Genomic DNA, 16,443 nt, shown 5'->3' with positions numbered 1-16,443 from the left:
GAAGAAGATGAAGAAGCAGACGAAGAATACACAAAAGGAGGCGAAGAAGAAGGGGAAGGGGAAGAAGCGACAGCAGAATGTGGTTAGCAGTCTGTGCTGAGCCATTTGATTTGTCACATGCAGCTCATCAATGCCGAACAGATGATAACGAAGTGAGTGGGGGAAGGGGAGGTGGATATGCTAGGTGAGGATTAGACTGAAAGCAGTCCAAAGTGTGCTTAACATTTTGCCGTTGCCTTGGTTATTAAACTCGGCGCTGTGGTTACACTTTTGCCCAAGGGACGTCGAACACGCTGTGGAAGGAGTCGAGGGTGGAGAGGTGCGAGAGCGGGAAGAGGGGAAGAGGGAAAGGAGCAAGAAGAAGGGAAGCAAAGGCGACGCTGGAAATGACAATGACAAGGATGGCAAATAAGCAATTTAAAAACCGCAATGTCAAAGTCAAAAACTGGCAACTGCCTTGCCACAAGAGGCAGAGGCAACAGGCAACAGGCAGCAAAGCAGCAAAGCAGCAAAGCAGCAAGCAACCAAAAGGCAGGCAAAAGGCAATTTTTAGCAGAGCAGCAACGTTCCAAACATTTTGGCGGTTGCCCTTATTGACTCAGCTCAAACTAATGGCAAATTTGCCATCCGAAACAGAAACAGAAACAGAAAGTTTCCATCATATATGGAGAAATATAGTTCGACTGAAATGCGTAATTAAAGTGCGGCCATTCAAGGATGCTAAGAATGCTTGGGACCAACCGGTTGCAAATTATATTTAAGCCAGGACTCAAGTTCCACACACAAATTGCTTGGCACAAAACTCATCAAGGAAGACTCAACTTTCAGTTATTATTATATGGGCCCAAAGTTAAAGAGTTCTTAATGTAAATAAAATTTAAAAATAAATTCAATTTTATAATTTCAAATCTTATATAATGAATTTCATATTCGAGCTGCGTCTATCATTAATTAACAAATTCATTAAATTATTATAAGAGCTCTTTAGCGAATATCTATAAAGAGTAGAAATTATATCCAATAACTTGATAAAAATAAAATTAATATTAATAATATTTATAAAATTAATATTAATAATAAATCAAAATCTTATAATTTTAGATCTTCATTTCAAATTCTAGCTTTGTCTTTCAATATTCTTTATACAAATGAATTAAATTATTAGAAAAATCTATAAATATAAAGAAAACAAACCTATTGTGAGGTTATTTACAAAGAAGTGAATTGAATTTTAAGAAAATGTGAACTTGAATTTGTCATAAAATTGAGAAGAAATTTATGATTGTCTTTCATTGTTATATGTATTTAAAATATTGGAGTTTTTCACTAAAATCTCTTAAAATTTTAAATGCGAATCAAAATTGTATTTCGTAATTAATTTTAAGAAAATAAAAAGTAAATTCAATCGAAGAAATTTATTTCTGTTTTCTATTCAATAAAGAATGATAAATCCAATTTAATTCCTTGCACGTTTTATGTTGTGCAATTATATATTGTGCAAAAATATTCTAAGCTCTTACGTTTCCCTTAACAACAAAAAGAGTTATCAAGAAAACAATTTGTAAATTCGATGCGATCGAGAAAATGAAAAAACAAGAAGATTATTCAATCAAAAGAAGTGCAAGCTACAATGCGATTAATCTAATGAATGCTCAGGAAAGCAACAGAAGTTTGCTTTAACAACTTCTGGGGAAAATCGATAAGCGAAAATTGCGAAAAAAAAAAAAAATAAGAAAAGATAAGCGAAAAATTTTTTTTTGCCAGGGACAAATCAAGCAGAGTGCAAAGGAGAAAAGCACGTTGGCAAGGCGCTCGACTTTTCATAATTTTTGATGGAAATGCTTAAGCCAGGGGCTGACAAAGCGGCGGCAAGAAAGGACGCAGGACGCAGGACATAGAGGGTTGTCAGGACGTGGCTTAGGCAAAAGGCAAAGGCAACAGCAAAGGCAAAAGGAAACATTGCCTTTTGGTTTTAGGGGCCGCTTCACGTAATTCGCCTGTTTTTTATGGCCAACTTGCAGCCGGCTGCGACGCGTTGAAATGAAGATAGCTCACAGCGGATATACAGGACACACACAGGACATACAGAGGACAACAGCAGCGACGGCGACAGCGACAGCGACAGCGACAGAAGCAGGATACAAAAAGCGAGCCTCAGTGGCCCAGGCGGCCACATAAAGCGCTCAAAGTTTTCCTTTATTGTTTCTAAAATGTGCCAAAGCAAAATAAACAACAAAGCAACAAAGCGAGAAAGAGTGAGAGAGAGAGAGAGAAAGAGGTGTGCAAGGTGTGTGGACGTGGCAGCTGGGCGCTCAGCTGAAGAAAGGTCTCCATAGGGTTAAAGTTGTCTGTGTGTGTGTGTGTGTGTGTTCAGCCGGCCAAAGAAATGAAAACATAAACGACCCAAAGTCAAGCCTAACCTATTCCCCTCTCCCCACCCTTCCACCCACTCAACTGTATTTTGTTTTAAGTAATTTTACTCCTCTATGTATGTGGGAGCTTTTCTTACTCTTTGTTTTTTGTTGCTCTTGCTGCCTTTCTTCGTTGGTTTCTTCTTCTCGCTTTTGTTGACAATTTTTGCTCTTGTTGTTTTCCTCTTTTCTTCTACTTCGAGGGGAGGGGGGAGATGCTTATTCTAATGAAAACATTGCGTGAAAGTGAGAACTAAACATTAAGCAAACAAAAAGCAGGCACAACACAACAAAAAAAGGGTTCAACTTTCGGCGGCAACAGCTCAAAAGCAAACACAGCACACAACACAAGCCACAGCAGCCGCCAACTTGCCACAGCAACAACAACAGCCACAACAACAACACGAACTGTGCGAAGGTGCACATAAAACGTAGAGAGCCAAAAAAAAAAAGGAAAATGTTGTGTGTTGTCATATGCAAAATTGGCAGCTACAAAAGAGCCAAAAAAAAAAAAAAAAAGGAAAAAGAAGAAAGTCTCATTCAAAGCGGAAGCTCAAATTGCTGGACAAACGACTAAAGCAACAATACAACAATAAGGCACAATAAAACAATAACAACAAATCCCCCAAAACTCGAGTCGAGTGCTCAACTTGAAGATACCCTGGACAACAGTTAAACATAATTAAAAATAGCTTCCTCAGAACTTTAGGTATTTCATACAAACTTCTTCGACGGGATTTAAAGCAATGAAGTTGACAGAGAATAGAGATTTTAGCAAAAATAATTGAGAAATTAAACGAACGAATACTGATGAAACTTTCGTCGACTCCTTAAAAAATTATATATTAATTATCGAAGTTATATATATTTCATGCTCTATTTTATATTCGGGGACGTTTTCGGTATATTATTTAATTATATTCTTTTACAATATGTAGTAAATATATTTATATACCAAATATACATTATGGTATATTTTTATATAGAACGAGTTGCGGATATTGCCATGTCCGTATATTGAGTGGTATATTTCGAAAAATTATACCAAATATACATCATGGTATATGCCAGTATTTGTTCGGTATATTCAAGACGAATAATTAAATTCCCTTTTCAAGTATTTAATCGTAAGTAAGTATTCATAGCTTGGTATATTTGGGTATATTATTTTATTGTGTTCTATGGCACAACGCATATACCTAGAATACATAATGGTATAGGCCAGTATTTCTTTTATATATTTGTATACACAACGAGTAATTCAATTCTTATACAAAAAAGAACAAAAATTGAATATCAAAGGAGGAAATTAGTTAAGGTTTCAGCTTACAATCTCTTTACTATCCAGAACAGCTAAATAAAGTCTAACAAATTTAAAGCTCGACAAATGTCGACAATGTATTTATTTATTAAAATCTATATAAATTATAATTCGAATATTCTACGATTCATAAAAAATTAAATCTAAGTTAATGAAAGAGCACAGAAAAAAATGGAAGAAATAGATAATATTAAAAAAGAAACTTTTTTGCAGCTTACAGCGCTATTTTCAAAGTTACAAAATCCTCAGCTCTCGAGCAATTGTTTCACCTTGAACACAACTCACAAGGGATCTGATCCGAGTTGATGGTAACGCAAAGTAACATAAACTAACGTAACGTAACGAAACGAAACGTATCTCAAGAGGAAGCAAGAGATGACACCTCAAGTCAAGTCAAGTCAAGGCAAGTCAAGGAAAGGAAAGGCAAGGCGAGTCGAGTGAAGGTAGTTGAGAGCATGAAAGTTTTCACATTGAGTTAACAAAGGGATTTGGGCGAGAGAGCGAGCATGTTTATGACGTCACAAGTAACTGATTTCTGATAGCAATTTCCGCTAGTTGTGCAATCAGCCACATCATCATCAACAACAACAACAGTAACAACAACAAACAGGAACAGCAACAACAATGACACACGCCATGCGGAAATCAATTGGTAACTTTGTACTTTGAGCGCGTGTCGTACTTTGCCTCTCTTTCTCTCTCTCTCTCTCTCTCTCTCGCTCGCTCGCACGCTCTCTAGCTCTCCAGCTGGCTTTTTATACCTGTTTCCCATAGGGTAGAAGAGTATTACGAATTTGTGCCGACAGGAAACGTATGTCACAGGCAGATGAAACCTTCACCGACCCCAAGTGTATAAATTCTGTATTACAGTCTAAGGCAGTATATTTTGTGCTCTCTGGTATATGTATAGTATGTTTTCGAAATATTATTTTGTTGTATTCTATGGCATAACTAGAATATAGTAATATATCCATATACCAAATATACACTTTGGCATATGTCTGTATTTTTTTCGGTATATTTTTATTTAAAACGATTAAACGAATCCGAAAATTTTATGGTATATTTCGAATATACAATTTCGTATGTGTTAGTATTTTTTTTGCTATATTTTATTTTCCAAGATTTCTTTATATTGTATGGTATATTTCCAAAGTAGTAATATAACAATATAGCAAATATACATTTTGGTATGTGTTAGTATATTGTCAGTATATTTTTATGCAAAACGAATATCGGGTATCGAATATTGTCCTCAAATTGTATGGTATATTTCGAATGTAGTAATCTATCCACATACCAAATATACTTTTTGGTATATGTTAGTATTTTGTGGGTATATTTTTATACAAAACGATAATTGGGTATTGTCATGTCCTTATATAGTATGGTATATTTCCAATATAAAATATATCGATATACAAAATATACTTTTTGGTATATGTTAGTATTTTGTCGGTATATTTGTATACAAAACGAATAGCGGGTATTGTCATCTCCTTATATTGTATGGTATATTTCGAGTGTAGTAATATATCAATATAGCAAATATACATTTTGTTATATGCTAGTATTTTGTCGGTATATTTTTATGTAAAACGAATATCGGGTATCGAATATTGTCCTCAAATTGGTATATTTCGAATGTAGTAATCTATCCACATAACAAATATACTTTTTGGTATATGTTAGTATTTTGTCGGTATATTTTTATTCAAAACGATAATCGGGTATTGTCATGTCCTTATATTGTATGGTATATTTCGATATACCAAATCTACATTTCGGTATATTTTATTGAGAACGATGAGCGGATATCTCACAGTTAAGCACACTCGATACTGTAGCTTTCTTGCTTGTTGTTTGTGGCTGTGGCAGTGGCAACTGCTTAGTGCTTTCTACTTACTGCCACCTGCCAGGACAACAGCAATCCGGTTTCATTTTCAAGCTGCCTTTGAGTGAGTCAGAAGCAAAAGCACAGACTGACTGACTAACTGTCTGACTGACTGATTGACTGACTGACTAAATGTTCAACTCTCTCTCTCTCTCTCTCTCGCTCTCGCTCTCTGTCTGTCTGTGTGTCGCTTTCTCTGTGTGTGGTGTTTAGCCACTAACCACCACGCTGCTGTTCACTTTGTGCTGCCATGTGTGACGCGTGGTTAAAAATTTGATATCCTTGAGTGCATAGACAACAACAACAACAACAACAACCTGAGGTGTGAGAACTTGCTTTAGTCTCTCATTAAATGTGAGTAATTTTCATGAAGAAAGTTTCTTTCCACCGCCTGCCTGCAACACAAATTGACTTCTTGTCCCCACAAACAAAAAATTGATTTCTATTATCCATCCGAAGCAGAGAGAGCATTCATTTCATTTGCCATTTCCATTTACTGATTTCCCTTTATGCAATTTCATTGTGATTGCCACTTTTATTGTCGGTTGCCTACGCATAAATATTTCTATGAATATTTGTGCTTCATTTGCGCTTTTTCTTTTAAAGCTCGGCCAACTTTTTTCATACATTTTCATTACTCTTCTTGCATTAAATTAACTCTATCATATACTGTGGCGTATTAATTGAAGGTACATTTTTATTACTTCAATTTTACAGGGTATTTTTGCAGTTCATCATCACTTGCAGACGCAATTGTTGATTGATATGTTTGCGGTTGGCATTATTAAAAAACTGCAAAAAAAAAGTACTCGTTGATGTCTTCAATGTAATAAATTGCGAAATGGCAATCGAATTTCTCCACATTATTATTATTGTTATTATTTCCCCCTCTTTTGCTGGTTGCTCTTATCTCGCGTTCGCTCGGATTGCGTATACGCAGCGTATGCATATGCAATACAATGATTTTAACGCGCATATTCATTTCATTTATCCGCTGTTGCCACTTCAGTTCCTGTCGCCCATCATGTGCAAATGTGATATGTGTGTACTCTGATAAAGGGAACAGAACAACGAATTTCTGTCTAATTTCGCTCCTTTTCTGCAATTCTGGAAAACGATTTATATGCGTTGCACGTTGCTACGTTGGCCAGCCAACCAACCAACCAGCCAGCCAGCCAAAAATGTTTGCCAACCAACGCAAAAGAGTACAGCCGGGTACAACAACTGCAGGTAATATCATGGAGGTAAACCCCGGCAGCAAATAAATAATATTTCGCTTCGTTGCGGCTGTGAAAGTTCTTTTTTGCTGCTCGTGTCTGAGCCTTGAGCTACCTTCCTCTCCGTCACTGTCTCTGTCTCTCCCTCGCTGTCTCACTTTCTGACTGCGCCACTTCCTCTGCCACTTTATGTTGCTTCACTCGTTGTTGTCCTGTTCGGTTTTTATGGGCAAATGCAGTGGCATGTTTCGCATAGCGTGTGCAACATAAATTCACTTACCTGTCACACACACACATACACAGACAGAAAAGTAGGGGAACAGAGGGGAGGGGGAGTAAAGAGGGGGAGTTGCGTTGCAGGTGTGCGACACATGAGGCTTAAACGGCCGACGTTTTTGTGTAAAATAAGCGATTTCAGACGAATGCCACAAAAATTGCGTTGGCAGCGCGTATTACGCGAGTGTCAACCTAAAGTGGCGCCACCTTCTGGCCTTTTAACGTATTTACCACCTGCTTCACACACACACACACACACATGTTTTACTCTCATTTCAATATCCGTTCTTTGTTGTCTTCGAGTGTCATTTTAATTGAAGCTTTGCTTAAGCTGCTGTCGTCACATCTTTTCTGCTAACACATTGCATTATTCCCAGCTTAAAAAACGTTTAGTTGTGCTTTAAAAACAATTGAAACAAAAGTAAGCAAGTGCGGTATTATCATTAAATATACCAACATGAATAAACCAAAAATATACTGAAATATACTAAAATGTGTATTTGGTATGCATACTATAAAAAAAAGACTCGACGATACCTGTTACCCATTTTCAAGAAAACATACCAAATTAATATACCAAAAATAATACTGGAATATGCCGAAGTGTGAATTTAAGTATGTATACTAAAAGAAGGTACATATTTAAGATATACCAAAAAATATACCAAAAATACTGAAATATACAGAAATGTGAATTTGGCCTGTATACTACAATACTTATAGTATGGCTATATCCGCTACTCGTTATTAAGACAATATACCAAAAAATACTGAATTGCGTACATACATATAGTATATACTATAAATATAGACACGACATATAGGCTATACCTACTGCCCACTTTCCAGAATAAACCAAAAATATACTGAAATATACTAAAATGTGTATTTGGTATGCATACTATAAAAGTAGACACGACGATACCTGTTACCCATTTTTAAGAAAACATACCAAATGAATATACCAAAAATAATACTGGAATATGCCGAAGTGTTCTGTTCATTTTCCAGAAAATATGCCACATTAGCATACCAAGAATACTGAATTACTAAAGAGTGTATTTCGTCTGCATACAATAAATATAGACATGACTACCTATAGACATACTACCTGCTATCCGTTTTCAAGAAAATATTCTGAATTAAAATATAAAAAACACTAAATTATACCAAAAAGTACGTTTGTCATATCGATTTACTACTACATTAAAAATGTACAATAAATGGAGTTTCTAAGTAAAATGAAAGTGCCAACAAAAAGCACAAATTTAAGGCAAACCAAATGCATTTAATGGCACACAAAAACATGCATTAATTAATTGTTATTTTCTATACACCGAAGTGCATTAGGAAGCTCAATTTCATGTTGCTTTCGTATCCAGCTGCTTTTCGTTTATTTGCAGTATTTCAATTACACATTTCCTCAGCTATGCAGAAAGTGTTTGGCATTTCCTCTCGTTGCACGTAATTGTTGGTGTATCAATTCGCATTGACACTTCATTATTGTTGGCAATTGGAAATGCATTGGTAAATGTGTAATGAAATCAACTATGCGATTAAAATAATTGCACACGCTTTGTGCTGTCACAGCGATTGCTTTCAACATTTTAGCCGCAAACAAGCGGAAAAATGTTGAAGAGCGAGCGAGAGAGAAAGGGAGAAAAAATCACAATACAAATGTTGAGGAAATAACGAACAACACGAACAACAAACAGCAAACGACAATGATGCCAAAACAACAATTGCAACGTGTCAAAGCGGCGTATGTACAACGCATATTAGTTAAGTACAGAGAAGGAAAAAGTGAGTGAGCATATGCGGCGTATACGTAACGTGCGTCGAACAATATGGCAAATATCCGGTTTTCACACGCACAGCGCAAACAGAATACACACACCCACACACACACATACACAGACACTGAGACACACTCAACATTGTGTTGGTTATAAATATCCTTAGCTGCAGCAGTAAATGGAGCCTAACAGCAGACGCAGCTCTTTGGAGCTCTTGTCCTCGTCCTTTGTCAACATCTTTGCAGCATTGTTGTTGCCTGGCATTGAAGGATGTTGCAAGCATCTTTCATATTTGTGCAACGAACTAGAGACGAAAGAGGCAGCGACGATGACAAATCACTTGCTGTTCTTGTTCTTGTTGTTGTTGCTCGGTGTCAAACAGTTGCGGTCAATTAACGCACATCGATGTGGGCCTCGCCACATTCACATTCGCATTCACATTCACATTCACACTCGTATTCGTATTCGTATTCGCATTCATATTGTAGTTGGTGTCGAGCAACTAATGGAACTCGGCCTGACGTCACACACTGCAACAGTTATTCTTTGTGGTCAGCAAATGATTGAATATCCTTGCCACTTGACTGCCACATCTATCATCGTGCTGTAAGCTCGTGTCTAACCCATGCAAGCATCTCGCATTTAACGCCGAGTGCAGCCCATAATTATGACATTTCATTTGCCAGTGTTAATACTTTAAACTCTAGACTCGTAAATACCCTAGCAAGAAATTAAAACGTTTCTATAGAGTTGACTTAAATTTGTAATATTTTTAAAGAAAAGTGTTGAATTCTTCTTGAATTTCTTTCTAATTCTTAAAGATTTATAACATTCATTTCTTTTAAATCTACTCATTGCAAGTTCTCAAATTTTCATTAAAACTTCAAATAAAATAGAGAAGTTGTAAAGATTTGTATCTTTATTTCATATATCAAAGTTTGAAGACCTCGCTAATAATCAGAACTATAAATTATTTCAGCTACCAGAACTTTTATTTAGATTTCTTGAAAAATTCTATAACTTTGCTATTTTTGCAGTTCAGACAAATTGTTAATTAAGGCTTTGCTTAAGCTGCTGTCGTCACATATTTTCACGTTTCGGTATATTTTAGAATTTGGTATATTAATTTATGCATATTTCATTATAATACTGCACTTTATTACTTGTTTCGAATGTTTTTAAAACACAACTAATATCCTAATATCTAATATAGATATGGATATAAGCGCTACCCATTTCCATGAAAATATACCAAATGAATACTGAATGTCGTCTGTATACTATAAATATAAACATAGCTATACCGCTACAATTTTTCATGAAAATATACCAAATTAACATACCGAAATATACCGAAAAGTATATAAAATACTATTTCAATCTTTGTTTTCAGTAGTTCATATATACCCTTTTACCCTGCACTTGTACAGGGTATAATTGCAAATCCCTTTGCACGTATTAGCAAATTCGAATCAAAATTCATTGAGGCGACCAACTAGAAAGCGCAGTTCAATCGAAATTGGTGAAAAGCGTGTCTATCTCGCTCTCCCTCTTTGTATCTCTCTCTCTTCCTCGCTATCTTGCTGTTAATTGATCGGTTGTAAAGCTAGTGATTAGTACGTCAAAGCAGTTGCGGCTTTTGCGGCAACTCGCCACCATCTAGGGCTGGTAAATTTTTGGGATTGAAAACTAATTAGCAACAAGCCGCAGGAACAGCGAATGCTAATGCAACACTGAGTAGCACTGAGCTGCAATCGTTGTGGCAGAAGTAAAAAGTAAAGAGATAGAGAAACCAAGAGAGAGAGAGCGAGAGAAGCGGATGTAAATACACTTCGATTAACGCTAAATTAGCTGCTGCAACAAAAGCCAAATGCTGTTCCCGATGACGATGACAACGTCGAGGTTGAACATGACGACAAAGCAAGTTGAGCATGAGGGTTGAGTGATGACTGATGGGGAATAAGGGATAGGGGGAGGGTGGCACTTATCTTGCTTGCTTTGCTGTGCATTGTCAGCGTCCAATGGCAGCCAATGCATTTGGCGATACTCTGGCGATGATTCACAATACAAAAGATGCAGCAGCCCAGTCGACGTCGACGACAGCACAACAACAACAACAAAAAAAATGAGTAAAGGAAAATGTTGTGGGTAGCGATAAATAGATGTATAGGCAATGCCTCTCTCTCTGTCTCTCTGTCTCTCTCGCTCTCTATCTCGCTTTGTCTCGCACTCTCGGGCACTTGTGTGTCTCTAGCAAGCTGACAAAACAAGTCCCTGACCCCAAAAAGTAGGCAACAAAAAGCGCTGACTGCTTTGTCAGCAATTCAACATGACTCCCACACACTCTTCCCTCTCTCTCTCTCTCTCTCTCTCTCTCTCTCTCTCTTTCTCACACTCTGGCATCTGCTATGCTAATAACCAATATTTTAGAGCCAAGCGCCGCCGTCTGCCATACAAAATTGTCGCCAACAACAACATTCTTTGCAGATAAATGAAATCATGAATCATGGCCAAGAGAATTTGGACAACTAGCTAGGCAATGGAATCGAAAAACTTCCGATTACCAGAGAGAGCATTCATTTAACTGGATAATTGAATAGAAATGCTTGGGAAAAACCCCCCCGAAAAAAAGAGGAAAGAACACGGAAAACAAAAAACAAAAAAACAAACTTCTTACCAAAACTTTGTACTTGCGATTGGGATAGGTAATCGATCAATTATCGAGTACAAGCAAATGATTTCAATGGGGAAAAAACATGAGTGTAGTGCCAGGTTTTTCTTCCTCTGTTCTTTTTTTGTTTTGATCCCAACTAAAGACAATGCAAACTTTTCGGGGACCAGGACTTTAAGGACTTTCCGCTATCTCTATGTTTGCAGCATGATTCATAAATGCAATTAGATTTCGAAATTTCGCTTGAACAAAGAAATTGCAGAGATAACTTAAACAAAGAAATCTCCTTTAAAAAAAATACACACAATTTGCAATGAATATAAAAACTGAATATGCTAATAATAATATAAATAAATATTCATAGAGGATAGAAATAGACTTACCTTGTGACAAAAGCTCATGCGCTTTGTGTTTAGACAAAAGTTCACTTTTGGCTGCGATGTATATTTTATTTTTTTTTTTGGTATGGATGATGATTGTTAAATTGGTATTTGTTTGGTTTTTTTTTTTTGTTGATATTTTTTTGTTTTGTTTTGGTTTTGTGTGTTTTGTGTTGTGTTTATTATTAGAGAGAATTTGAAGAAGTTAAGATTAGAAACACTTTAGAGAATTTTTATGTTTATTTTTGGTTTTTTTTATATTTGTGTTTTCTTTTTCAGTATTTTTTAAACGTCTCTGGTTGGCGCTTTAGTTAGATATGGTCTCTTTTGGTTTTATACAATAAAATTGAACTGGTAAACATAACGAACGAGCGAACGAACGAACGAACGAGCGAATGAACGAACGAACGCATCAAACGTGGAAACTACGGAAACGGAAACGGAATACGAGAATACGAGAATAGTACGATTAGAACAATTAGGGAACTTTAAATTTGTCGACTAATTATGTACTCTTGATTGACTGATTGATTGATTGGGCATCAATTAGTTGTTTTTTTTTTACTTTTTTCTTTATTATCAATTTTGTGGTATGATCAAAAAGCATTCGCAAAAATAATATAATGTTGCGGGAGAATGTTGGATTAATTTGCATGCTAAATTGTTGGTGTCTGGGTATGTCTGGGGGCAAGGCAAGCATTGGCATTATTTACAGATTTGAATGAATGTAGTTTTTTTTCGAACTGATTATCAAGCCAATTAGAAATAACTTTGTCTACGGGATTTTATGTACATGAAGGAGAAAAAACCATCATAACTGTGGTCCAACTTTTGCTAAGAACTGTTTGAGTTTAAGTTTTTTTGGCATTTCGAATTTTGTTTGTCAAATTTTGTTTGTTTTTTTTAGGGTTTTTTTTTTTTTTTTTGTTTGCTTTTTCAATTTTCAAACAGTTGACGAAAAGTTTTGTTGCCGGAAGAAGTGAATAGAAAAAGTTGAAGAATTGTTTGGGGAAAATGCACATACACAAAGTAGTTATTACAATGATAGGACAAGGCTCTTGAAGAAAGTCACGAGTTGGATTTGTAGATTGATTTAATTTTTGGCAAACATTGAACGAGATACGAAAAAAAACAGAAAAAAAAGAATGCCACTAGTTGGCCAACAAGTTGATAAGGTTGGGAAGGTTGAGGGGCGGGAGTTTTTAGATGAACCACACTCTACACACTATTTAGTTTAAAAATGGAACGAACGAACATATGTACTTTTTGGAAAGTAGTTGTAGTAGTAGTAGAAATAGTAGTAGGAAATAGTAATAGTAGTAGTTGTAGTTGTAGGTGGTGAAGTAGTAGTAAGTAAGTTACTAGTACTAAAGGTAGTAAAGAGTCGCTCACTTTTTATTGCAAATGGAGGAAGCGTTGGCAACATTTTGATAAACGTCGTGATAAATTTGGTAGATGTCTCTTATAAATTTTTGTTTGTTTTGGTATGGATTGCAACTGGTTTCAACTGGTGCTCTTTTTTTATTTTGGCTTTTGATGATTGGTGTTGTTATTGCATTTCGATTTTTTTTGCTTCTTCGTTTTTAGTTATTACGCTAGTTGCTTACTTAGCCTATTTAGTAGTCGAAAGTGGTGGCAAATAGTGATAATATGGCGGTGGCGGTGACGGTGGCGGTGGCGGTGGTATTGGTGGTGGTGTTAATAGTAGTAGTAGTGGTGGTGGTGTTGGTGGTGGTGGTGAACGGTGAGCGGTTGCGTTTAGCGGTGGTGGGTGCAACATTAGCGGGTTTTAAGCATAGATTTTGTTTTTGTTTATACGTTTTTTTTTGCAATTGTTTTTGTGTTCACTTTGCGTTGCATGCGCCCAAAAATAACCGTTTCGCATTAAGTTGGGTTAGCTTGAATCGGTTAAGATTCATTGCATTTCGATTTCGATTACGATGTCGTTGTCGTTGTCGCTGTCGATTCTCTTTAATCCGTTTGATTCATGATTTCGTTTCATTTTGTCGTTTCTTTCATTTGTATAGTATCCTTACTTTTTTTATATGCACGACGAGCACGCGATGTCAAAGCGCAAAGAATGAAGAAAGAAGTGGAAGTGGAAGTTCTTGATGAAAGGGTGCAATGGCAAAAAGTTTAAACAAAATACTCCGCGAGTGCCAATGACACCAAGAGTTTTGGGTTCCGTTTCTTTTCGTTTCTTTTTCTTTTTGTTTTTGGTTTTTGGTTTTGATTGCGTTTTGTTATTTGTTTGTATGGCTGCCTCTTGGCCCCAGGGATGCGAGTCGGGGCTGTGCAAGTGTCTGCCAGGGGCGGACTAGCAAGGGCACCACACACACACACACACACACACACACCGAGCGAAAGAGCGAGAAAGAGAGGGAGAGAGAAAGATAGTGAGCAAGCAGAGGGCGCGTGCGATGACGTCGACGGGGCGGCAAGTGGTTGAAGTTGAACGTGGCACAACGTGGCTAAATAAAATAATATAAATATCAAAAGGAAAACGAAAACGAAAACAACTAAGAAGCCGACTATCGAATGTTCTCGACTCTGAAATACCCGCTACCAATTGTATTTGTACAGGAATTCTGAAAATCTTTCTAATTTGGGTTCTTTTTCTACGTTTCATAATATTGTATTTGAAATTTGTGAACGTTTTGTTTGAATTAAAATGTTTCCTCTATTTGATATGACCAGTATTAAAAATTAAGTAGCTAGCACTATTTCTATTGAAAAAATATTTTAGATCTAAAAGAATAGCAAAGTGATTTTTAGAGAATGGAATTACGGCGATCGAAGATGATCAAGAATATAAATACTTCAATACTTTAGAAAACACACTCTGCACTAAATTGTGAAACACTTCTACCCTCTGCATAGCGGGTATCAAACAACAACAATAAAACCAAAAAAAAGAATGAAAAAAAAACAACCCTCTGCGGCAAAGACAAACGCTGACTCAGCGACCGAGACTGCGACGGCGACGGCGACGGCAACGGCGACTGGAAACAGAGACTTTCTTTTCTGACGAGGGCGATGTTCGATATTTTGCACTTGCACAAAATCAAGAAGAAGATAAAGTTAAAGCAAGTGAACGATTAAACAGCTAAAACGACAAACGGTAAGCGGCAAATGGCAAATGGCAAACGGTAAAAGCTCTGCACAGAGTCTAACAACACGCAACTTGCGTGTTTTTCTTCCTCTTCTTCCACTTATGGTTGTTGTTGTCGTTGTCTACGACTTTTTTTTTTGTCTTTTACGAATTGACTTTCGTCATTTGTCGCTTGTGACACGTTGTTCTTCCTCCATTCCATTCATGATTTCATTTCACCGCCTTTGGCTGCTATCGCTCCAAACACAAACAACAACTACACTAGCGACTAGCAGCAATAACTACAACAACAACAAAAAAAGCAACAAAAATAATAAATCGCCACTCGCGCACCCCTCTCAATCACATTTGCTTCGCGACTTCACTTCGAGTTGGAGGAATCACAGTTACTTGTCTTTTCCTTTTTTTTTCTTATTGCCTTTTGCCTTTGTCTTTAACTTAAACTTCACTTTTGCTTTGACTGCGGCTCCTTGTGCGTGTATGTGCGCCTTGTAAGTATGCGTGTGTATTTTATGTAGTATGCGTGTGTATGTGTGTGTGAATTTTATTTCGTTTTCTTTCTTTATTTGTGCTGCTGCTTCAGTTTTGTAAATTTACACCATGCTTCTTCTTGTCGTTATTGTTGTTGCCAGCGCGCGTTACACACACACACACACACATATACTTACGCACATACTCGCACTCACATACAAACGCACGCATTCGCACACACACACACAGTCAAGCAAGCAAGCATACGCACACACACACAGTAAGAGAGACACAGGAAAAAAATAATTGTGATATTTTTGCTGGTTATCGCTGCTGCTTACTTTGTTAGCAGGCTGATTTCTTTGCTTTTGCGCTTGTTAGGACCTTACAGCAACGCGTACGAGTCAGGACTAAACCTACAGGCGAATTGCCAATTGGATTTCAATTACACCCGCTATCGCAGCCGCTGTCGCTGCCCAACGACGAACGCACTAGAGAGCGGACGACAGCCAAAGAGAGCAAGAGAGCGTAAGCTCCAATTGCAGAGAGTGCGTATTCAGAGCAAGCAAGAGAGAGTCAGGGAGGTTTTCACGTTTGTTCCAGCTGTGAGTTTTATTTGATCTTTGTTGTTCTTGTTCTTGGGCGCTAGCATTTGAATTTCAATGAAATTTGAATTTAAAATTACCTACTTAATTATTCTGTTTGATGGCGGACTGTTAGCTAATTATTGTCTACAAATTATGAAAAATTCACCAGAAAAAAATAACGCAAAAAGATGTGGCATACATTTTTGAAGCATTTTAAAAAGTCGAAATATTGTAACATTTATATTAATAAATTTTCAATTAAATTTCAAATAAGTTATACTTCAATGTTATTGTTTTATTAATTTGC

General features: G+C 36.7%; 2 protein-coding genes across 2 annotated transcripts in view; one reads left to right on the top strand and one right to left on the bottom strand.

The window, feature by feature from the left end:
- Positions 1-16,443, bottom strand: part of LOC132796757 (AF4/FMR2 family member lilli) — a 114,668-nt gene that overhangs the window by 96,784 nt on the left and 1,441 nt on the right. Inside the window, 2 exon segments of the mRNA XM_060808020.1 lie at positions 11,970-12,391; positions 13,359-13,578. The gene's annotated coding sequence lies outside the window, so the exon portion shown is untranslated.
- The window catches only part of LOC132795623 (uncharacterized), a 34,875-nt gene continuing 32,048 nt past the window's right edge, over positions 13,617-16,443 (top strand). The window contains exon 1 of the mRNA XM_060806421.1: positions 13,617-13,733. Coding sequence (XP_060662404.1) covers positions 13,617-13,733 — 117 coding nt within the window. The remainder of the gene's footprint in view (positions 13,734-16,443) is intronic.

This window comes from Drosophila nasuta, chromosome X, assembly GCF_023558535.2.
Source record: "Drosophila nasuta strain 15112-1781.00 chromosome X, ASM2355853v1, whole genome shotgun sequence".
In the NCBI taxonomy this organism is placed as follows: Eukaryota; Metazoa; Arthropoda; class Insecta; order Diptera; family Drosophilidae; genus Drosophila; species Drosophila nasuta.
This window is presented reverse-complemented; position numbering and strand designations above follow the sequence as displayed.